The 24,812-nt window shown below is 46.7% G+C and overlaps 2 protein-coding genes across 3 annotated transcripts in view; both read right to left on the bottom strand.

Annotated features, from left to right (window-relative positions):
- Positions 1–3,491: 3,491 nt before the first annotated feature.
- LOC310829450 (scavenger receptor cysteine-rich domain-containing protein DMBT1-like) lies at positions 3,492–22,861 on the bottom strand. Of its 2 annotated transcripts, XM_083707924.1 has the most exons (7): positions 22,572–22,861; positions 20,670–20,969; positions 18,401–18,703; positions 15,174–15,479; positions 7,437–7,739; positions 5,736–6,042; positions 3,492–3,584 (listed from the first exon to the last, which is right to left on the bottom strand). In XM_083707924.1, the coding sequence occupies exons 1-6, from the start codon at positions 22,801–22,803 to the stop codon at positions 5,804–5,806; spliced, it is 1,683 nt and encodes a 560-aa protein (XP_083564050.1). In that variant the 5' UTR covers positions 22,804–22,861; the 3' UTR covers positions 3,492–3,584; positions 5,736–5,803. The 2 variants fall into 2 exon arrangements, with proteins under 2 accessions (XP_083564050.1, XP_083564051.1); XM_083707925.1 differs by lacking the exon at positions 3,492–3,584 and having other exon boundaries at positions 5,913–6,042; positions 6,702–7,739.
- The window catches only part of LOC310829443 (scavenger receptor cysteine-rich domain-containing protein DMBT1-like), a gene marked incomplete at its 5' end in the record, with an annotated part of 28,258 nt that continues 26,202 nt past the window's right edge, over positions 22,757–24,812 (bottom strand). The window contains one exon of the mRNA XM_083707895.1: positions 22,757–22,886. Within this exon, the coding sequence (XP_083564021.1) occupies positions 22,879–22,886 (8 nt within the window). The 3' untranslated portion in view covers positions 22,757–22,878. The remainder of the gene's footprint in view (positions 22,887–24,812) is intronic.

The following is a 24,812-nucleotide window of genomic DNA, read 5'->3' as shown; positions in this document are numbered from 1 at the left end:
GGAGATGGATGCTCCCTTTCATCAGGCCCCTGTCTCTGGCTTCTGGAGATTTCGCTAGATATATTCCATGCATTGTGAAGCTTCAGTCTCCAAAACTACAAGCTTAAGACTTGAGCTATTTTCCCAAACAAAATGGGTGTTTCCCAGAATTCAAAATTCAAGTTTGCATGGAATTACAGGAGACTCAAAGCGCTGTATTAAGGCCATGGACACCTTAAGGGACGATTCTAAGTAATTAGAGAAATCCTGCATTCAGTTAGTAAGATACACTGCTTTAACAGGCAGACTTTTATTATTATTGTTGCTTCAAGTTCAGGCAGAAAACAAGTGGCCAGGAAGCCTCAGGCTGCTCTTACATCTGATGCATGTATCTGGTATGGAAAATGGCCAAGAAACCTGCCCAAGTCCAGAAGCCAGAAGCTTGAGCAGATAGTTGCTGATTCAGGTCAAATTAGATACTGCTGAAAGGACTTGTCTGGGATCTGATTCCACATCAGCATACAAATTGAGCCCACAAAGGAGCATATTTTTAATGATGTGACTATTTAGCCTGGACTATGTTAGCATACATTTTCTGATGTCTTCTGAAATGGAAATTGGATCCTTAGGAGCACTGTTTGGGTGAATGAGATTGAGTCTCATTTTAAATATTAGAAGCAGAGAACCAGGGAGTATCTGGTTCCTGCCTCACCTTAAACCTCCAAGGCCTACTTCTCCAGAAAACCTGTTTTCTCCAAGAGCACCTAGATCTAAATATTATGTGATGACTGAATATTATGAAACTTGGGCAGACAAGCTAGGTGAACCACTAACAAAGCACCTAAATGAATGGGCAGTTGGGAAAGAAATTTTAATACTCAAAAAAGCAAAAGAAAAATACAGAAGTAAGCTCATTGTCGACTGTATATTATAAAATATTAACATCTATTCTTACCAAATAAAGTCATTTTAACCATATAGAATAATACCAAGCGGGTTTCATAAAAGGTAGAGTACTAAATATGAACATGAGACAAACAATCAGTGTTATCAAGAATATTAAGAACAGAGAACTCAGGGGACACGACTTCCAGAAACCAAAGGGACAATCAGGTGAGGGAAAGCCCTTGTTTAGAAGTCTGGTGTGTAAACAGCAGGCGAAAGAAAAGGCATTTAATACACACGGATAAAATGCTTCGCCATGCCACGTGGCTTGCGGGCATGACACAAGCACACCGCACAGCATGCATGACATTGAGCGGTTGAGTGGCAAGTATGCACAGTTGCTGTGGAATTTTGAGGGGGCCCAACACCCTCCTTGAAGCTTTTGGTGGGCCCACAACTCCCGCTCTCCCAGATGGTGCCCCTGACTCATAGCATTATTGTCCTTATCAAGCTGTGATTGTTCCAATTTTCATTTAGATTTGATGTTAATTCTGCAGTGGTTGACACCATTTGTGACAGAACCAAAGTCATGGGCAGATTCCTGGAAGCTGATGTACCGTGATGTACAGCTATCCGTCTCTCTCCTTTCATGTGTTCTATGCAACTTGGTTTCTGAAGGGCATCATGACTACAGCTGGACAGGATGAAGGCCAGGATGACAAGATGGAAAAACATAGACACCAGCAGGAGCAGGCCCGGATTTAGGTTTGATGAGGCCCTAAGCTACTGAAGGTAATGGGGCCCTATATATGTCCAGCTGTCCTTTGTCAACAACAAACTGTCGCTGTTTTTTGTGTTGAATATATGCTATATGGTAATTTATGGACCTAATAGGTATCTAAAGCCATTTGCATATCACAAAATATGTATTTTATCAAAGTAATTGTTGAACTGAAATACAATTAAGAAGTATATTAATAGTGAAATAATTATTAATCTCTAACTTAAAATGATTTTTTATTCATGGGGTGGGGTGGGGGGAGAGTGGGGCCCTAAGCTATAGCTTGTTTCGCTTATACGTAAATCCAGCACTGAGCAGAAGTCAAATGGGCCAATTAGGAGAATCTACAACCAGGGTATCATTAACTATTTGCATATTCTTCCAGTTGTAGATCTGAAGATCTGTTTTTGGGGGACAGGGAGCGGGCGGGTGTGGGGGATTCCCTGGTCCTGATTGGGGTAACTGTGCCCCTGAAGGACCAGGTGCGCAGCCTGGGAGTCATTTTGGACTCACAGCTGTCCATGGAGGCACAGGTTAACTCTGTGTCCAGGGCAGCTGTCTACCAGCTCCACCTGGTACGCAGGCTAAGACCCTACCTGCCCGCGAACTGTCTCGCCAGAGTGGTGCATGCTCTAGTTATCTCCCGCTTGGACTACTGCAACGTGCTCTACGTGGGGCTACCTTTGAAGGTGACCAGGAAACTGCAATTAATCCAAAATGTGGCAGCTAGACTGGTGACTGGGAGTGGCCACCGGGACCACATAACACCGGTTCTGAGAGATCTACATTGGCTCCCAGTTTCCGAGCACAATTCAAAGTGTTGGTGCTAAAATTTAAAGCCTTAAACGGCCTCGGTCCTGTGTACCTGAAGGAGTGTCTCCACCCCCATCGTTCAGCCCGGACACTGAGATCCAGCGCCAAGGGCCTTCTGGCAGTTCCCTCATTGTGAGAAGTGAGGCTGCAGGGAACCAGGCAGAGGGCCTTCTCGGTAGTGGCGCCCGCCCTGTGGAACGCCCTCCCATCAGATGTCACAGCGATAAACAACTACCTGACATTCAGAAGACATCTGAAGGCAGCCCTGTTTAGGGAAGTTTTTAATATGTAATGCTGTATTGTTTTTAACACTTGATTGGGAGCCACCCAGAGTGGCTGGGGAAACTCAGCCAGATGGGCGGGGTATAAATAAATAATAATTATTATTATCATTATTATGAAGGGTTAGGCAGGGAGCCGTCACATGAGGACATTTCTCTCCACACAAAGATTCCTAGTTTCTCACTTGGAATAAAATTGAGAAGAGGTGAGCAAAAACAGAAAGCCAGGCATTATTTGCAAACAGAGCTGGTTCTTCTGATTTGGCATGGAGCCTCCTTGCATGCATCAGGATAGGGTCTTGGCCATTGAAATGGTTCAGTCAGGACTATTTAAAGCTGCCCTCTCCTCCAGCTGTACCAGTGGTGTAGCGTGGTGGGTGCAGGGGGGGCCAGCCGCACCGGGTGCAACATCTGGGGGGGGCACGCTCGCACTCGCAGCTCTCTGCCCCTACCTGGCTCACTCTCTCTCTCTCACTGCAGTGCTGGCTGTGCGAATCCGATCTGAGCCGCCGGGTCGCTGCCCACTGTGGAGGGGGTGGGTACCAGGCGTGCGGTGCGGAGAGAGAGCGAGGGACTATCTGGGGGAGGGACAGTGCAGCGGCTGCCCAGCACAGTACTGAGCGCGGGAGAGAACCACACCAGACCAGACCAGGCAGCAGCAAGAAGAAGCTGGCAGCGGCGGCAGGTTAGGGGTTAGGGGGTGCAAATTACTTGCCTTGCCCCGGGTGCTGACAACCCATGCTATGCCACTGAGCTGTACACAGTCTCTGCCACGATTAGCACCAAGACAAGCAAGACCAAGGCAGACACTCCCAGGCGGATGTTGTCCTCGACAGATGCATCCCCTGTAAAAGCAGGAGAAGGAAGACTCCGTCACTTATTCATTGCAAATAAAAAACCAAGGCTCCTGCAAACTGCTCACTTTTCACTCTTCCATTATTTTGTTTTCCTCTACATGCCCACAAACTGGTGCAGGAAGTCACAGTTGTTTTTTCGTGATTGACCGTGAAAAGTTAAAGTGCGGCTTAAATTTGCGACCTTACCAAAATTGGCTTTTACGATATCGCCGCTGAAACAGACATATGGTAAAGCGGAACGGGTGTAAGTGCCTGAAGAATTTTAAGGTGGCGGCTTATATGTGGGTATTGTCTTTTCTCTCCCTCCCCCCCCCCCCACTTAAATTTTAAAGGTGCTGCTTATATTCAGGTGCGGCTTATATTCGGGCCAATACAGTAAATCCAGTAGGACCTATGTGGTCTTGCCACTTAGCAGAGAATTGCAGGTGCAGTTGGGGATAGCTATTATTGCAGAATTTGAGTTAACCTGGTGCACAGCCTTGCTTTCCTAACTAGTCGTGTCCCAAGGAAACAGCCCTGTGCACAGCCTGCTCACAGTAGGACATGCTTGGCTCTGTTTTCCCTAATCTGTTAACTGCTTCCATGGCTCCTCTTGTTTGGGGACATAGCTTAGGGGTAGAGCATCTGCTTTGCATGCAGAAGCTCACAGGTTAAATCCCTGGCGTCTGCAGGTAAAATGGGGAGAGAACCTCTCCCGAAATCTTGGAGAGCTATGGCCAGTCAGCGTAGACGCTACTGAGATAGATGGACCAATGGTCTCAACCTGTCTAAGGCACTTTCCTGTGCTCCTACCCAGCAACTTAACATGGAGCAGGAGGAAGGCAGAATGGTGTCTCCAGGGCCTTCTTGGGAATCATAAACACAGTACGTCCCCTCCCCCCCAATAATATTTATTATTTTCCATACATAAACAGAAAAAAGCCAACAATAATAAAGGAGAAAGAATGAAATGGGGAAAAAGAAAAAGAAAAAAGAACATAAAAACTAAAATACATCAAATCACCACATAAACTAAAACATAATTAATTGATCAAAATCCATCTTCCTAAACATATTACTTGACTTCCTCAAATCTCTTCCATCTGAGGTTTTTTTTAGTAATTATATATAGCAGTTTCCAATATAATTATTTCATAAAACCATATCACAGTCATAATCATGTTTCCTAACTTTCCTTATCGTACATTTTCTTATTTATTTATTTATTTATTTATTTATTTATTTATTTATTTATTCACAAGTTAATCCTAGGCCTAACTGATTCTTTCAAGTGATTACATATCTTTAATATTACAATATTTATTCAAATAGTCTTTAAATTTCTTCCAGTCTTCTTGGTATTCCTCTTCTTTCTGGCCATGGATTCTCCCGGTGAGATCTGGCTGATCACACAGTAGGTTTTTTTGTTGTGGTTCTGGACAGTTTAGAGTTAACACTCCCAGAGTCGTTCTTATTCACTGGGCGCCTACCCATATTATCCGGGCATTTTTCTTTTTGTTCAGCAGAGTTACTGAGAGCCTCTGAGAGTTGGTTTTGTTTTTGTGAGAGACAAAACGCTGCAAGCATGCAGCTCGATTCTGTCGGTTTATTTCCTGTTTGTTTATGCTTCCGAATAAACACCTTTGGTAGAATAGAAGCACTGGTGTCAAGTTTAGTTATTGAAGACACCACTTTGACACAGACCAAGCCATTTATGCTGCGTATGAACTCTGCAACGACAACAGCAGCGCGCAGAAGAAGCGTGTGGGTGGCCATAAACGTCGGACCAGCTCATAAATCAGACTAACTGCAGTGCTGGGTGGCAGACTCTGTGGGTCAAAGGATTTACGACCTACAAACTTTCACAGTTTTCCTGCTGAGGAATGGATTGGGCCAATGGTATTCGTACGTATTTATGTATTTAATTAATTTCCATGCCACCTTTCACCCAAGGATCAGAGGGTGGTTTATAGTATAAATACACAAAAATATGCAGCAGAATTAGAAACAAAACAATAACCCCCAGAATGTCCCCAGACTTTAAAGATGCTCTTTTAAGATGATAGTAATAAACTAAGAATCTGATCCTAACTTTAGTGATCTCAAAGATCTAAACCCCCCTATTGGGTTCATCAAGTACAACTTGTCTTGCAAAATTACCTGAGCACTCCACACTGGTATCCTGGCTGTGGTTGCAGCTGTGCTCTCCCCAGGGACTTTGGGAACACTCACTCAGGAAAGCTTCTTCTCCTGTACAGTTGAGTACCTCCAGCCAGATGGGGCCAGATCCTTGTCCAAACAAAACCTCCACCCAATGCTTTGGAGGCGTTTCCACAGCCCAGTTCCCTGCACACAACGTGAGCATCATGCAAATCCCAACCAGCATCACACACAGTTCCCCACTGGCGGTTGTGCAGCACCTCAATCTTCCCAGAGCAGCGACTTGGGCCATTCACTAGGCGGAGCTCTGATGGGACAAAAAAATAACTAAACGTGAAAGCTCTGATGAGACAGAGTTGAACATAGTAACAAATATGTGGCATTGAATCTTGCTTGTTAAAGAGAAGGGTGAAGAATTGGGAGTCCTGGGCCTGCTATTGTCACCAACTAATGCTTTCCCTATGCAATGAGAGGGGCTAAAACCTAAGGCATCCTGGGAGCCCCACTCTGCACCTCAGAAGCCTCAGGTTCTGATTCTGCAAGTTTCATTCATTCATTTATGCTTTATTTAATGTTATTTGAAAGCCCTTGATCAGAAAAAGAATATACGTTGAAATTATCAATAAAAGTTACCATTAAACAGAGATTAAATAAAATATGTAATGTTAACATGGATATTAAAAACACACGTCAGCATTACATCTTTAAATAGGCTTGTTTAGACATATTTTTTATAACAAAATAATTTTTTTTTTATTTTGCAAATATAAATTTATAACAAAACCAAATACATATCCATATAAAGAGATTTCTCTGAGTCTCGAGACTTCCTCCCATCTCCTCCATGGATCCTATTATAAACATTTTCTATTGCATATCATTTCATAATCTGTATTTTATATCATCCATATTATCCATAGTATTTGTTACGGCACAAGTTAGATTAAAATGTTTTCATCTGCTTACAGTGGTCTTCTAAATAAATTATAAATTTCCCCCGTTCTTTTTTAAATGCTTTGTCCTCTTGGTTCCCAAGCTTTCCAGTCGGTTTTGTCATTTCGGCATAGTCCATCGGTTTAACTTGCCATTCCTCTCTTCTTTCCACCAACAGAAAATGTTTAATGAAGTGTCAGTTCCTGGGTTCAACCCAACTGCTCTGCTATGTTTACTTATCAATAGATGGGGAGTAGAAAGTGGGAAGAGAGAGAGAAATGTTGAATTTCGCAGCACCAGATACCAGGGCTCTCCCTTTCTGGACTCTGCTCAAAGGATTCTGGGCACTGTACTTTGGTGAGGGTTGGTGATAAATGTAACACTGTGAAGGGTAAACTACAGTGCCCAGAATTCCTTGCAGGCAAGAATGTGCACTGCATTCACTTTAAAGGTATAGGAGCATGCAACTCCAGACATGATGCCATGGCTATGAAGGACATCAAACGTCATTTGGATTTACAACTCCTCTAGGGAATGTTACTCACACCTAGTGCTTATCTAGAAAGCTAGAACGGCATTGGGACACTTCTTTTGTTTCTAGAGAAAGCAAAAATGACACAGAATGAAAATTATATTGTGAACTGCCCTTCTTCCTCCTCCTCCCAGCTCAACTATGAGCATCAGAACTCTTCAGCAACCTTCTATTGGCAAAATAGACTTACTAGTTGAACTTGCAGCCAGTTTCCAAGGCCACAGTATAGCTATTACCTGAGCACACAACACTGGCAACTTCTCCATGGCTGCAATCATGTGTTCTCCACTGTAAGTCACAGTCCTTGAAGGCAACTTCTCTCCCCTGACAACTGACACCAGACAACCAGGTGGGACCATTTCCTGTTCCAAAGTGAGCTCCTCCTGCAGCCAGCAAGGCTTCACCGCATCCAAGCTCTCTACATACAATTTGGGCACTGGTCAGATTCCATCTGTCATCACACACAGCCAGCCACTGCCAGTTGTGGAGCACCTCAACTCTTCCAGAACAGCTGCTTGTACTGTTCACCAACCTGATCTCTGTTGAGATGAGAAATAGCTTCGACTGAAACGGAGTCTACTGATAGATAAAATTAATAAGATACAAGTTCAGCTGCTCTCCTCCACAGTACAGATAACAAAGATGGAGAAGAGGCCAGAATGTTGCATAAAATCCTCACAAATTATGGTTTGAACCTATTTAATGTGGTGCATATGAAGCGAAGGAAAGACTGTGCAAAAGAGGAGGGGAAGAAAATGCAGACAGAGGGTCTTTCCTGCTTCCATTGATATGATTATCAGCAGCAGAGCTGAAGGAAATGTGTTGATGACAAAATGGGCATGCTGATTCAACTTGTATACAAGTTTCTAACCCAACTGTATAAAAGCTATAGGGACCCCTGACCATTAGGTCCAGTCGTGGCCGACTCTGGGGTTACAGTGCTCATGTCACTTTATTGGCCGAGGGAGCCAGGATACAGCTTCCGGGTCATGTGGCCAGCATGACTAAGCCGCTTCTGGTGAACCAGAGCAGCGCATGGAAACGCTGTTTACCTTCCCACCGGAGCGGTACCTATTTATCTACTTGCACTTTGACGTGCTTTTGAACTGCTAGGTTGGCAGGAGCAGGAACCGAGCAACGGGAGCTCACCCTGTCGCGGGGATTCGAACCGCCAACCTTCTGATTGGCAAGTCCTAGGCTCTGTGGTTTAACCCGCAGCGCCACCCGCATCCCTCTAACCCAACTGTATACCTCCTATTAATTAATTTATATATTAAATTTGCATACCACTTGTCAGGACTGCCGCTAGGTCCCAGCTCACAGAGGACCAACGCCCAGTGGATGTTATATACAAAAGTCTTTATTAAAGTTTAGTTCCCATTTCCAAGCTCTGGGCGCGCAGACCCACGTCTCGACGCTAGACCGGCTAAGTCCCCTCTGACTCACTGCTCCACCCACACCAGTTTAAGATTCTAGCCCGGCTCCACCTCTTACGCTGTTCTTTCCTTCGCTGGGTCCTTCTGCCCTCTGGGGTTCCCTCCTTCCTGGACTCCTCTGACGCTGAGCCTCCTGAGTCTTGCCCCTCCCTCCGGCGGGCTTTAGGACCTGGCTCCCTTCCCGGGCTCCCCACTGTGCCGCGCTCCTGTACATTTGAACTTGGCGCGCGCGCCCAGCCGGTGACTTTCCTTCTGACCGTTTCCCTGCTTCCTGATGTGGGCGTTGCCAAACCTGACTCCTCTCCTCCCTCTGGTGGTGAGGACACTGGTCCCGACTCCTGGGACTCCCCCTCCCCACTGCGCTCTGGTGGAGACGCTGGTCCTGATCTCCAACTGCTGCTCAGGGACTCCCCGCTGGCCCCTTCCTCCTGGGGCTTCCCCCCTGGAGCCCCCCTCGCTCTGGCCACCGGCGCTCCCTTCTGTGAGTCCTCCGATTCGCTAGAGAGGCTTGTGGAATAACTCTGGCCACTGTCACTGCCTGCGCCCCCCTCGTACTCCTCCTCCTCACTCTCCATTTGCTCCCCCTCCTGTGTCTCTCCTTTTGAACCCCTGACATCCATCCCCCCGTCGAAGCCCCCCCTTCCCCCCTCCCCCTCTTCAGGTGCGGGTTCCGGGTGCTCTAGAGTTGTCGGGGTGAGTTCAGGATACAGTTCGTCCCCCGAGGCGTGCAGCCATCGTGATAAGTCCGGAAAGTCCTCCATGGGCTCGTCGACTGCGATTCCCTCCGCTTCCATCTCCTGGGCGGTGTGTTCGAAATCTGAGGCCGCCCCCAAATCACTCACAACCCCTTCTCCCCCTGTCGCCTGAGGTGACGCCACTTCCCAGGGTCCCTCCGGCATGTTTCTGCGCCATCCCACTTCGGGTTGGTCCTCCCACCAATAAGATCCCCCCGTGCCAAAACCTGAGAGCGAGCCCTCTGGGGAGCTGCCTCCCGGAGCCGAGTCCTCCGCTGACGAGAAACCCCGGAAAGTGCTGGCCGAGAGTGTGGGTGTGAACAGACAATCATCGAAAAAGCCCGCCGGCATAGGCTTGTGCGGGAAAAGTGTATGGAATTCTTCCTTGAGCAACTGCTCCTCCAATGCGTAATCCGGCACCCACCTGTTGGCGCTGGCCGGGGTGTCCTCTGTGGCGAGAAGATATTCAATCCCGTCCTCCCCCTACCTTGAGTCTAAAATCTCTGTGGCTTCGTTGAGTGGCCCCCTTCTTGGCGACCCCCCCTTTTTGGGCGCTTCCCTGAGCGGGTCTGGCGCTGTCCCTGGTGCCTGAAACCTGTGGGGCTCTTTGTAGGGTGTGAGCACTGATCTATGAAAGACCGGGTGCATTCTGGACCCCTCCGGGAGTGTTAACCGGAAGGCCACTGGGTTGATCTGCACCTCTACTTGGTAAGGCCCTAGCTGCTTGTGCCCGAGCTTCTTCTTGGCCAACGATCTGGCCGGAACTGCCTGGGCTGCTAACCAGACCCAGTCTCCTACCCGGATGTCTTCCCCAACCCTCCTGTGTCGGTCTGCCTGCACTTTGTAAGCCTGTTTCGCCATCTCTAACTGCCTCCTGAGCTGCTCGTGGATCTCCTGCAACTCCGCTGCCACGGCCTCTGCTCCCTGCGGCTCCCCCTCCCTCACTTTCTCTAAACCCGGGAAGGTTCTGGGATGCCACCCATTGTTGGCGAAAAACGGTGTCACCCCCGTGGACACGTGTTTCGTGTTGTTGTAGGCAAACTCGGCTAGCGGTAGGTAGTCCACCCAGGTCGAGGGCTGCTGGTTCGCGTAGCATCTCAGGTACTGCTGCATGATGGCGTTGACTCTCTCCGCCTGTCCGTTAGTCTGCGGGTGTCGCGCCGACGCCAGGCTGACCTTGACATTCAGGAAACCCATCAGCTTTTGCCAGAAGTTGGATATGAACTGGCGCCCCCTGTCGGACAGGATGGACCGTGGTAGGCCGTGCACCTTGAACACGTGGTCTATAAACAGCTTGGCGGTCTGCTCGGCTGTGGCCACCTTCGCGCAAGGAATGAAGTGGGCCATCTTGGTGAACAAGTCTACTACCACAAGTACTGCCGTCTTGCCTCTCGAGCTAGGCAGATCCGTGACAAAGTCCAGGGCCACCCTCTTCCACGGTTCGAACGGTGTCTGTAGCGGTTCCAAGAGGCCCGCCGGCAGCTGGTGTACTGGTTTGGCCCTTTGGCAGGTGTCGCACCTCCTGACGTATTCCGCGACATCCCCCCTCATCTTGGGCCACCAAAAGTCTCTGGCCACTAGGTCCACCGTCTTCTCCTTGCCGAAGTGTCCCGCGCTGGGCGCGTCGTGCAGCTGTTGCAGGACCCTCGCGCGGAGGTTGTCTCCCGGCACGTAGAGGGCTCCTTTGCGGATGAGCAGGCCGTCGCGTATTTGGAAGTCGTCGTCCCTCGCCGTGCCGCTACGCACCTCCTCCATCTTGGCTCGCGCGAAGGAGTCCGTCTGCAGCGCGCGACGCACCGCGTCCAGGTCCACCGTGGCTGACGCGCATGCCCACGCCTTTGGTGCGAAAATATGCTTGGCCGCCGCCGGCGCCTCTTCTTCGAGATACTGCGGTTTCCTGGACAGCGCGTCCGCCATGATGTTGTTGTTTCCAGGGATGTATTCTATTCTGAAGTCGAAATCTGCAAAGAACTCCGCCCAGCGGATGTGTCTCTGGTTCAGGAACCTCGCCGTGCGCCAGTACTCCAAGTTCTTATGGTCTGTACGGACCTGCACCGTGTGTTTGGCCCCGACGAGGAAATGCCGCCACGCCTTGAAGGCTGCATGTATGGCCAGTAACTCCCTGTCCCAGATGGTGTAGTTCTGCTCCGACTTGCTGAGTTTCCTGGAGTAGAAAGCGCACGGCCTCCAGTCCCCCTGGTGGTCTTGCTGCAACAGGACGGCCCCCACGGCCCTGTCTGACGCGTCCGTCTCCACTCTCATGGGCCTGCTGGGGTTCACGTGTAGCAGGTGTTCCTCGGACGCGAAGAGGTGCTTGAGCTTCTGAAAGGACTGCTCTGCCTGCTCCGTCCAGATGAACTTCTTCTTCTTGGAACTGAGGGTGTCAGTGATGGCCGCTGTCTGCATGGCGAAACCTTTGATGAACTTGCGATAAAAGTTGGCAAAGCCGACAAACTTCTGGACTTCCTTTCGATTGCGTGGGCTCTTCCAGTCCAGCACTGCCCGTACCTTGGTACTGTCCATGGCGAGTCCCTTGTCGGACAGTTTGTAGCCCAGGAAGTCCACCTCCGTCTTGTCGAACTGGCACTTCTCCAGCTTGGCGTAAAGCCGGTGTTCCCGCAGCCGCTGCAGTACTTCCCTGACATCTCTCTCGTGAGCCTCCGGCGACTCCGAGAAGATGAGGATGTCGTCCAGGAAGCAGACGCACTTCTTGTAGAGAAGACCCGCCAAGACATGATGCATGAATGCTTGAAAACAGTGGGAGCCATTTTGTAATCCAAAAGGCATAACTCTATATTCATAGGTGCCCAGCGGCGTAAACATGGCCGTCTTCCACTCGTCACCCTCCCTCACGCGTATGAGATTGTACGCTCCGCGTAGATCCAACTTGGTAAAGATGCGCCCCTTCCGCACCGTCGCCAGCAGGTCATCGATCTTGGGCATGGGGAAGGCTGTGGGCTTGGTTTTTGAATTCAAAATTCTGAAATCAACTACAAGCCTCTTTTGGGGCGTGTCCCGCTTCTTCACAAAAAACACGGGACTGCCCCCCACTGCTTTGGATTCTCGGATGAACCCCCGCTTCAAGTTGTGATCTATGAACTCCCTGAGTTCCTGCAGTTCATCCTCAGACATGGAATACAGTTTCCCAGTCGGCAGCGTCGCCCCCGGCAGGAGGTCAATCTTGCAGTCGTAGGGTCTGTGGGGAGGCAGCTTGTCTGCTTCCTTCTCGCAGAAGACCTCCAAAAACTCTTTGTACTTGTTGGGTACTGCTTGCAACATGCCTAAGTGCAGCTGTGGTCCGTCTTCGTGCCCCTCATCTTCTTGGTTAGCGAGGATGCAGTGTTCTGCGCAGTAGGAGGAGCAGAAGGTCAGTTGAAGCTGGTACCATGCCAATGCCGGGCTGTGCCTGTCCAGCCAACTCATGCCCAACACAATGGGCGTGTCTGACAGGCGGGTGACGTTGAAGCTGATGACTTTGCGGTGATTACCAATGCGCATCACCATTGGCGGCGTCTGCTGCAGCACTTGCCCTCCCAGTAGCTCCCTGCCGTCCACCGTGACGACGTTCAGAGGTACCGTCGCTGGCAGAAGGGCTATGCCATGTTGCTGGATGAAGTCCATGCCTATAAAATCTGCATTGCTCCCAGAGTCAATCGTAATGGGGATTTCCACAGTGAGCCCATTGGGAAGTTGAAGGGATGCGGTGAGCTGCACTACTGGTTTGGGTGGGAGGGGGTCTGTGGGCTGTAACATTACTGGGGATTGCTTCACTGACTTGTCTGGCTGGCCCCCAGTGACTCCATTTCCAGCCAGACAGTGGAGTTTTCCTGCTGTGATTCACTCTGCTGAACTGCTTCTGTTACTGTCGCTGTGGCTGCAGTGTGCTTGTGAAACCGCTGGGGACACTCTTTCACCATGTGCTGAGCACTGTCGCAGATGTAGCACTTCCTGGTCCCTCTAGGAGGCTTCATTTTGACTGCTCCCGGCGTTAGGGCTCCGGCTGTGGACTGAGCCTTAGCACCACCTATCTCCATCGGCTCCTCTCCTCCTCCCAGCGGAGGCATGGATCGAGCGCGCGCCGCTTCCTTGGGAAAGGGGGGTGGCGCTTTCGTTGGCGTGCGGCCCCAATGCCCTTCCTCTTTGTCCCAAGAGCGTCCTTCCAGCCTAACCCCAATGGTGAGTGCCCTCTCCACAATGTCCTTGGTGGTTTGGGGTCTCTCCCCCCTTGCAATTTCGTCTTTCACAGCTCCGTTCAGCCCCTCCCAGAACAGATCTCTGACGGCAGACGATTCTTTCTCCCAGCCCAATACATTCACCAATGTGAAAAAACGTGAATGATATTGCCTTACCGTGGCTCTACCTTGTCTTAGTCCGTGAATCTGTTTCCTAGCGATATCCACATCAATCTCAGACAAAAAACACGCATCCATCACTTTAAGGAAGGCACCCGCATTTTGGAGGGCTGGATCCTTATCTCTCCAGAGATTGCGCAGCCACGTTTTCGCCTCTCCCCGTAAATGCGAAACAATAAATCCCACTCTTTCTTCCTCATTTTTAAAGTCCTTGTCAAGCAGCTGCAGTGCATATAGTACATCTGCTCTGAAGTTAGGATACTCCTGCAGGTCCCCATTGAAGTGAGACACAAGGCTCCCTCCTCTGTTCCCCAGCCCAATCCCTTCTGGTCTGGTGGCCGGTAGCCTCTGTGTAGTTAGCACTTCTAACCTGGTTCGCAGATCCTGGCAGGTAACAGCTGCTTCCTGCTCCTTCTTTCTGGACGCCGCAATTTCTGCAGTCAGCTGCATCACTGCGTTTTGCAGACTCGCTATCTTCTCTTCGGTAGTCATTTCCCTGGTTTTCGTGAGCTCGCGAAGCACCAATCTTCACCCCTCGCTGCTTTCCCACACTCCACGAGGTTGTAAAATTGGTGGAAAATGGGGGAGAGGGGACTTACTGTCAGGACTGCCGCTAGGTCCCAGCTCACAGAGGACCAACGCCCAGTGGATGTTATATACAAAAGTCTTTATTAAAGTTTAGTTTCCATTTCCAAGCTCTGGGCGCGCAGACCCACGTCTCGACGCTAGACCGGCTAAGTCCCCTCTGACTCACTGCTCCACCCACACCAGTTTAAGATTCTAGCCCGGCTCCACCTCTTACGCTGTTCTTTCCTTCGCTGGGTCCTTCTGCCCTCTGGGGTTCCCTCCTTCCTGGACTCCTCTGACGCTGAGCCTCCTGAGTCTTGCCCCTCCCTCCGGCGGGCTTTAGGACCTGGCTCCCTTCCCGGGCTCCCCGCTGTGCCGCGCTCCTGTACATTTGAACTTGGCGCGCGCGCCCAGCCGGTGACTTTCCTTCTGACCGTTTCCCCGCTTCCTGATGTGGGCGTTGCCAAACCTGACTCCTCTCCTCCCTCTGGTGGTGAGGACACTGGTCCCGACTCCTGGGACTCCCCCTCCCCACTGCGCTCTGGTGGAGACGCTGGTCCTGATCTCCAACTGCTGCTCAGGGACTCCCCGCTGGCCCCTTCCTCCTGGGGCTTCCCCCCTGGAGCCCCCCTCACTCTGGCCACCGGCGCTCCCTTCTGTGAGTCCTCCGATTCGCTAGAGAGGCTTGTGGAATAATTCTGGCCACTGTCACTGCCTGCGCCCCCCTCGTACTCCTCCTCCTCACTCTCCATTTGCTCCCCCTCCTGTGTCTCTCCTTTTGAACCCCTGACACCACTCTTCATCTGTAGATCTCAGAGCAGTTCACAACATAACAATACAAGATAAAAACACAATAAGGACTATTTCTTAATTGTAATTTTTACCTGAGCATGCAACACCAGCATCTTCTTCATGCACACAGTTATGTTCTCCCCAAGGCTGTAGGTGGCAGTGGCGGAGGGTAGCTTCTGTCCCCTTACATCTGACCTCATCCAGCAAGATGGGGCCATTGCCTCTCCCAAAGTGAGCTGCTTCTTTGACCGACAAGGCTTCCCCACATCCAAGTTGCCTGCACACGACTTGGGCGCTGCTCAGATTCCAACCATCATCACACACAGTCCCCCACTGCCCGGCGTTGAACACCTCAACTCTTCCAGAGCAAGGGCTTGTACCATTCACCAATCTGATATCTGTAGGGTTTTAAATGGTTAGAGTCCATTTTGTGCCTCCACCTCCCAATTCCTCATTTTTTGTAGCTTCCATGGGAAATGTTAAGGGTTCTAGGTTAGAGCATGGGTAGGGAATATCAGGCTCAGGGACCAAATGCAGCCCTCCAAACCTCTCCAGTCCTGCTTTGCACCCTCTTGGGGTTTCTCTTTTCCTGAACTGGCAAGTGGTGGTGGGATAGTGCTCATCTGAGTCCCTTTCTTGGACACTCCAAAACACTTCTCCTCTTTCCATTCTGCCAACCTAGCAGAACCTCTCTCTTGCCTTTGCAGCATGGCTTACTGGTTGGAGGCTGCAGCTGCTCTCTTGCAAAACAGAGAGCCTGTCCATCAAGAAGCAGCTGCAAACACAGCATGGAATTTGAGCAAGACTCTTTGGGTATCAAGGTATGGAAAATACGAGAAGGTGAGATGCCATAGAACAGGGAGAAGAAAAGCTGTGATGAAGCAAGGGGGGCTAAATGGAGAGGGGAAATGGGATGGTGGGAGGAGAGGGAAAACAGAAGACGGAAAGTGGGTGTTGGGAGTGAGTGGGAGCGCAGTGGTGGGTGCACAGCGGAGGAGGAGGCGCCTGACAAGCACAGGGTGCTATTTATGGAGTCCAGATCTGCCATCACCTTTGGTCAGCTGAAGACCATTACTTTAAAATTTGAAGGGGTCCTATATTTCAGAATGCAGGATTGAATATATTTCTCTTCTCCTTACTTCTTTTACACACACACACACACACACACAAACACACACACACACACACAACTTTAACTTGTTCTTCCCATTGCAGCAAGTGGTGGAAGCATCCCCAAAAGACCCCAGAGCCATTTCCCCCAAGAATACATCAGTGGAAAGATGCTCTATCTGGAAGTCATATCCCTTGGAAGGGCGTGTCCTCTCTACTTGCAGAGCAACATGCTGAAAAAAACACCATCTCTGAGAGAACATGACTTTCAGATACACCTGCTTTCCACAGAAGTACCGTGGTACCTCGTGTTAAGAACTTAATTCGTTCTGGAGGTCTGTTCTTAACCTGAAACTGTTCTTAACCTGAAGCACCACTTTAGCTAATGAGGCCTCCTGCTGCCACTGCGCCGCCGCTGCACAATTTCTATTCTCAACCTGAAGCAAAGTTCTTAACCCAGGGTACTTTTTCTGGGTTAACGGAGTCTGTAACCTGAAGTGTATGTAACCAGAAGAGTATGTAACCTCAGGTTCCACTGTATTATGAGGGAATATGGTCCTGGACCAGTGTGCCAATGCAACTAACCACAATGGCAAAGCATTTTCAAGAAAACAATGAGAAAAATAAGCTTTTAATATCCTGAATTTCAAAATTGAAGTCTTCCTCAAAATGTTTAAATAGATTTCTGTTGGCCTAATTGGCAGAGCAAACCTGCCTACTTTCATGGCAAAAGAATGGGGCTCTGGAGATACAACATGCATTCTGCTGCACACAATCATCACCACTGGAAAGGTGCCATTATTCCTTTTTGCTGATGCAAAATCCAGTCATATTAAGATAATGTTACTGAATATAAATGAGAATGTATAGTGGATAGATAGATAGATAGATAGATAGATAGATAGATAAATTTTATTGTCATTGTCCGTATATACACAGTATACACAACAACGAAAATCAAACACCCAAGACCGGATTCACATACACATTCGCACGTATCTCCAACACTCTCATCCTATTCAGACATAATCTATTAGAACATAACATAATCCAAAATATAACATAACCTACTAGAAGCATAGCATAACCTAAAACCTATCTCATTCCTTACTACTCACTGCTTGCTATTTCTTACAACTGGCCCTGAGATCATTATTTAGTGCAATCAGAGCTCTTGGATAGCACAAAAGAAGCTGATTCCCGAGATGCTGCTGAAATAATGATGTTTCTGGAATGTTAGACTTGCAAGTTATTCAAACCTTGGCTATTGGATGAAATTAGTCAAGTGTCAGTTCAGTCACCACTTTTGAAACCAAAAAAGAAAAGGCAAGAATGTAGGGAAAGAGGAGAACTGGAGCTCAGAGGAAGAAGAATTGTTCTTACAGAGTTCACTTGCTGTATTGGCAAATACTAGTAAAGAATGATTTGGCAGTTACAGCCAATTTAAAGTTTTGCCTGGTTCTACAACATAAAATCTAGAAAGTGGTATCCCTCCCTTCCAATGAAAAACAAGCGGCCCTGATGTTTATAGATGCTGAAAAAGCATTTGATAATGTTTCATGGGATTTTATGGAAAAAGTTCTTGAAGAGATGAACTTTGGGTGAGATTTAGGAAATGGATTTAATCTATATATTCTGATCAAAAAGCCAAATTAATTGTGAACCAGGTGGTAACAGAGCAATGTAAAATACAGAAAGGAACAAATCAGGGATGTTCCCTATCACCTCTTTTATTTATTTTGGTTTTGGAAGTCCTGGCGAGAAATATCAGTGCAGATAATAAGACTAAAGGAATTATGGTAGGGAAAAAGGAATAAAAGCTTAAAGCATATGCAGATGACCTTGTAATTATGGTGGAAGATCCTAAAAATTCCCTTTTGAGGGTATTAGAGAAAATACAGGAATTTGGGCAAGTGGCAGGATTTAAGCTGAATAAAAATAAAACAAAATTATTAGTAAAGAAATTAGCAAGACAAGATAAAATAGAATTACAACAAAATGTAGAAATAGAGATCCATTTAAAAAATCACATATTTGGGGGTCTGGTTAACAACCAAAAATATAAATATTTTAAAAGACAATTATGAAAAAAATTGGAACAAAATAAAAAGGAATCTAGAAATATGCGGAAGAAGGAATTTATCATTATTAGGGAAGATAGTAGTAATTAAGACGAACGTATTGCCAGTTTCTCTCAACCTAGAATTACCTGAGCAGACAACACTAGCATCTTCTCCATGACTGCAATTATGTGTTTCCCAGTGTAGGTCACAGTCCTTAAATCTGTATTCCATCCCCCGACACTTGGCTCCAGCCAAGCAGGTGGCACTACATCCTCTTCCAAAGGGAGCTCCTCTTGGGACAAACAAGGCTTCCCCACAGCTCAGTTCCCTGCACACAGCCTGGGCGCTGTTTAGATCCCAGCCATCATCACACATCATCAGCCATTGCTGGTTGTGGAGCACCTCCACTCTCCCAGAGCAACGGTTTGTACCATTCACTAATCTGATCCCTGCAGAGATTGAAAAAGGCGTTTTAACTTTTCAGTTCTGGTTTTTGTTTTTCTCAACAATACAATCAATGAATAAAAACAATAATAAGAAGAAGATCAATCAGCAATGTATCATAGCAATTTGTAGTGCCATAGTGTACAGTTGTGGGAAATATAGTCAGAACAAAAGTGAAGTGGAGAAAAGGGGATTGATTGGTGGAGGAAGGAGGGAACAAAAGAGTTTGGATAGGTTCCAGCAGAGCCCACTCAGAATAAATGTATTAATTTATTCATTTGCTATCTTGCTAAGTTAGGCTCCAGCAGCTCTTCATAGCTGCAGTCCTACTACTGATCGGCACAGGAGTTTTGACCTGAAGGTACAGACCTGCTGCAGCAGGATTAATTAAATACATCAAGGGGTACCTACTGGATGGTCTTGCTGGTTATCTATGGCCTTGCCTGTTTATTTAAGACAGGTAAAGATCCTACCTAATGAAGATCATGGCCACTGGTCCAATCACCTCCTGGCAAATAGAAGGGGAAGAAATGGAGGCAGTGAGAGATTTTACTTTCTTGGGCTCCATGATCACTGCAGATGGTGACAGCAGCCATGAAATTAAAAGATGCCTGCTTCTTGGAAGAAAAGCAATGACAAACCTAGACAGCTTCTTAAAAAGCAGAGACATCACCTTGCCAACAAAGGTCCGTATAGTTAAAGCCATGGTTTTCCCAGTAGTGATGTATGGAAGTGAGAGCTGGACCATAAAGAAGGCTGATCACCGAAGAATTGATGCTTTTGAATTATGGTGCTGGAGGAGACTTTTGAGAGTCCCATGGACTGCCAGAAGATCAAACCTATCCATTCTTAAGGAAATCAGCCCTGAGTGATCACTGGAAGGACAGATCGTGAAGGTGAGGCTCCAATACTTTGGCCACCTCATGAGAAGAGAAGACTCCCTGGAAAAGACCCTGATGTTGGGAAAGATGGAGGGCACAAGGAGAAGGGGACGACAGAGGACGAGATGGTTGGACAGTGTTCTCGAAGCTACCAGCATGAGTTTGACCAAACTGCGGGAGGCAGTGGAAGACAGGAGTGCCTGGCGTGCTCTGGTCCATGGGGTCACGAAGAGTCGGACACGACTAAACAACTAAACAACAACAAAAGATCCTACCTAGACTGAGCTGCATTTCCATGACCATTCATTCATTCTTTCATTCATTTCATAAAATTTATAGTGTACAAAACTTCAAAGTGGTTTACAATGAGATAAAACTATAAAATCAGGGAAAAAATGAAACACATCAAAAACCTACAAAACCTAAGAGACTCAAATAGATTAAAATTCACACCAGCATTTCTAAGCACCTAGGTAGGTTTATCTGAACAAAAGTGTTTTTAACAGGCACTGGAAAGAGAACAGTGAAGGCGCCAACTGGATTTCAATAGGCAGGGAAACACTGCCACACTAAACAATCGAGTACTTACAGATGCAGAATGGGTATTATGTGGCACCTGTAGTAGTGCCAATTCCACCAACTGAAGTGGTCAAGAGGGCACATGTTAGGCGATATCACCTCACCCTTTACATGCCCACCCAATCACTGCACTCTCTGGGAGAAGGTCTCCTGCAGACAGCATCTGATCAGGAGGTCCATAAGAACAAAGCCTTCAGCCTGGTGGAACCCACCCTTTGGAACTTCCTCCTGTGACGTATCAGACAGGCGCCATCTCTATTGCCTATTTGGTGCCTGTTAAAGTCTTTCTTTTTTCAAGATTTAAAGTCTTTCTTTTTTCAACATTAAAACATTAAATCCTGTATTGGATTTGAAATTTTTTTATATACTGAATTGCTTTATTAATCGAATATACTATAATTGTTTTATACATAAACATTTTCATTGTTTTGATTACTGTAATGATTTGAGACATTTCATAGGAAGTGAGTTTTAAACGGAATAAAAAAACAAACGAGGAAATTAATATTACCTGAGCATTCAATACGTGCATAGGAAGGCCAGCACATTCTTCTAGGGACATATCTTCCTTGGCAGTAGTTGAGAGAAGCTTCTGTTCCCTCACAGGTGATTTTTTTTGCTGGCACAAAACTTGGTCTATATTCACCAGCTGCTGATGATCCTGACAGGAAGGGTCCGCAGCCAAGTTGCCGGCACATGACTTGGACACTGTTCCAGTCCAAATTGTCTTCACATGGGGGGATCCAATCCCAGTTGTAGAACAGCTCAAATCTCCCAGAGCAAATATTTGAACCACCCACCAATCTGATCTCTGTTGGGTGAGAAAAAATACAGATTTATATCTCCACCTCTCACATTCCTCCTCCTTCCTTTTTATTGCCCCTAGTGAACAGAGCTCATCGAAACAGAATCTATTGAATTGTTTTGTTGGAAGTCATGCCTGAAACTGGGCACTTCTTCAACAGTGATGGATATTTGTCTGTTGATTCTCACTAGGGGGCATCGTTTTCATTTTAAAAATATCCTTGTACTAAGCTAAATATTCATTTTGACACCCACCCACCCCAATTTCCAGAATTTTGATATAAACTGTGTGGAAATAACAATATTATATAATTAAAGCTTTTGTTTTTTTGAATTGCCTGGAAGATAAAAGATTCTCCAATTGCTGATTTTAGAAAGAAGCAGGATCTCGTTAACCGCTGAAGAGACTTCAAAAAACTTTGGACGGGTTCCTAGAAAGTTGAGATGTGACACACTTTTTAATTTGGAAATCTGCCATGATGGAATAAGACCGAGCTGCAGAGTTATAAATAGTTATAGGGGGAGGCGAGCTCTTAATATGTCATTATATCTGTATTTCAAGTCTGATTTGGTAAATCTCCCCTGGAAAGGCTAATGCTTGATGAAACCGGTCTGGGAAAATTAATGAGCAAACGCCGAGATTTGATTTCATTGCAACTGGGAGAAGATGGTGTCTGCCAGCAGCGAAATGACTTTTGGATTGATTCGGCACAAACACCAGCGAGTGAGGAGATACTGCAACAATAGAGGAGAATCATACATATAAAATCCACACAGAAACACATCATTGCTTATTTCAACTCGCTTGTGGAAACAACTCAGAGGCCATGAAAGAAGGAAGGTTGACAACAGGAAGATTTAAAGGAACTATTGGAAAGACTATCGAAGGCAGCAGAGATATGAGACGATCAGAGCCCCCCCCCCCCGAACTTGAAGCATGGGAAGTCCCAACAAAAAAATTATGTATTTGTATAACTGAGAACATTCAATGTGAATTTATTGGATTGTTAAAATGGAAAACTTAATAAAAATGATTTTTTAAAAACTATTCCAGAATTTTGGAGGGAAGGGCAGTAATTTCCTCCTTGCTATGGCTATCACCATCATTTGGATATATTCCAAATTTCAGCACAGCAGAGGAATTTCTACCCCCCCCCCTTGTTTCTTCACCCCAGAGTCCCTGGAAGGGCACTCCTTCCCCTTGTACACCCTCCCCCAGAAGAGTTGTGGGCAGAAATAGCCACTGAATATGTAAAATGTCCATTGTAATTAGGTTTTCTGGATATTAAAATAGCTAGTTATTTCAAATTCAGCCATTGCATTAAAATGATATGGTGTCCTTTCAGCTTCCCACCCCCCACCCCAACCAAAAGCGAACAGAAAGGACAAAAATGATGCAGGAGGCAGAACAAAGCCTAGAAGAAACACTGCAAGAACCTATATAATGTTGTGACTTGTGTTCTAGATGAGACCCAGAAAAGAGTATGCAACAAGAAGAGGAAGGCTCACCCTCTGCCCCTTCACAGGATGATCAGAGCTCAAGAGAAGCCAACTTTTGGCATAACAGTCATGATTCAAATTTCAGGTAGTGTCTAAGCATTTATGTTACCTGAGCACACAACGGCAGCACCTTCTCCATGGCTGCAGTTTTTTGTTTGCCAGTTGTTTGGGGTGCACTCCTTGAACGTAGCTTCTGTTCCCTGACAATGGACACCAGTCAACCAGGCAGGACCATGTCCTCTTCCAAAATGAGCTCCTCTTGGGACTGACAAGGGAGGGCTACAGCCAATTTCACGGCAGACAACGTTGGCACTGTTCAGATCCCATCCCTCATCACACATGGTCAACCACTGCTGGTTGTGGAGCACCTCAACTCTTCCGGAGCAGGGACTTGTTCCATTCACCAATCTGATGGTTTAGAGGTCTGTAAAGATTAAAGGAAATTTTGTCCACCTTCCAGTTCCTCATTCTTCCTGGCTTCCATTTAGGCTGAGGCACAACAAGTGGGCAGGTGGCCATGCTGGCATTTCCAGCTAGTATTTTTGTCTGTTGCTCACATTTCCCACTATACACAAACATGAAATTTTAACCAGGGGTAAAAATTTCCAAACTCCTTATAAAGATTTATTACATATACATTACCTAGCCCCTATTAATTTCTATATTAAATAATTAAATATTTTCTAAATATTAAAGCTGATTATAATCAATTCCTATAACGGTTATTCACAATTCCTGTTTTACATGTTGAACTACTGGATTGCATTTACATGGTTTTTCTACTGAGATTCCTTGATTTCATCATGTAGGAGCCTTTTTTACAATTTGTTTATGTTCAGTATGAGAACACTATTGTCATTGTCATTGTGTGGTTGGGGGAAAAGAGAGGGGGGGAGGGAGAGAGATGTGGGGGAACCATGAATGCTTTACCTTGAAATGCTGTTATATTTTACTCTGTTTGTGGTTGTGAGCTGCTTTGAGCATACAGAGGCATACATATACAGTGGTACCTCGGGTTACATACGCTTCAGGTTACATACACTTCAGGTTACAGACTCCGCTAACCCAGAAATAGTACGTCGGGTTAAGAACTTTGCTTCAGGTTGAGAAGAGAAATCGTGCGGTGGCGGCGCAGCAGCAGCAGGAGGCCCCATTAGCTAAAGTGGTGCTTCAGATTAAGAACAGTTTCAGGTTAAGAACGAACCTCCGGAACGAATTAAGTACGTAATCAGAGGTACCACTGTAAACTCATGATCATCTCAACATTTTAACCTTTTCATAAGACTGCAGTTTACCAGATAATTCAAAATAATTTAATTGGGTTCACTTTAGGGCTGGAATGAACAGACTCTGAAGCACCATTTCTCAAAAAACATGAAGCATCATTCTTTATCCAAAGTCCCCCATCCACAACTATAATAACACTTTCTTAGATTTTTGTCTTAAGAATGATAAAGAAATAGCTCTTTTTAATACAATGTCATATTAATCGGGTTTCTTGGTGTAGTCAGTTTCTATGGCTATTTTATGGTACTCTCTGAGCACATGACGCCGGCATATTCTCCATTCGTGCAGTCATCTTCTCGAAATCCTTGGACACAACCTTCAAGAACTTGTTTGAGAGTACATCTCATATGAATGTGCCAGAGGTGACCAAATCCACTGGCAACTTGGATATATAAATAAAACTTTTTTTGCCTTCCCCTTCCTCTTTCTTTTTATTGCAGTCTTGGTTATTTGAAATACAGGTTGAGGATAGAGATTTAACTGGAAATAAAGTTCCTCAAAGGGCGAGAGGATTGGGCTTGGAAGAAGCTGAAAACTTATGTTTCATATGGGTATAATATTTGTGGGGGTTTGGGGCCCCCCTCTCTTTGTGTGATTTTTATTCAGACTCTCCATTTTGGATTAGGTGTCGGGATCTCCGCTCAGCCAAGCTGATAAAGCTCATTTTCCTCCAGAATCGCCCCTGATGAATAATTAATGACCTGAGCCTTTGATGAGGCCTCAGGCACATTCCCGTTCAGCAGAGTTTCCAAAGCAGCAGAAGTGATGAGATTTATGGCTACATGCTATGCTTTATTACTAAGCTATGCAGAGCAAAGAAAAATAAATCCTCTCCCTGTGAGAGCAGAGAGCAACTGAACCAAAGGAACAAAGGAACAGGAAACCAGTAACGTCACATCCGTCTCCTCTCCAACAGCCTGGACTGTCTCTGGAATGTGTGGAATGTAAACAGAGTCCTGTGACTCCAAAGCACTGCTCAGTGGCAAAGAGAAACTAACATTAGGCACATAGAAACAGCCAAATAGAAAGTTCCACCCTCCTTTTCATTTCCCCTTTTATCCCC

This window comes from Podarcis gaigeae (assembly GCF_964106915.1).
Source record: "Podarcis gaigeae genome assembly, chromosome: 13".
NCBI lineage: Eukaryota > Metazoa > Chordata > Lepidosauria > Squamata > Lacertidae > Podarcis > Podarcis gaigeae.
The sequence above is the reverse complement of the archived record's forward strand: the minus strand, read 5'-3'. Positions and strand labels throughout refer to the sequence as shown.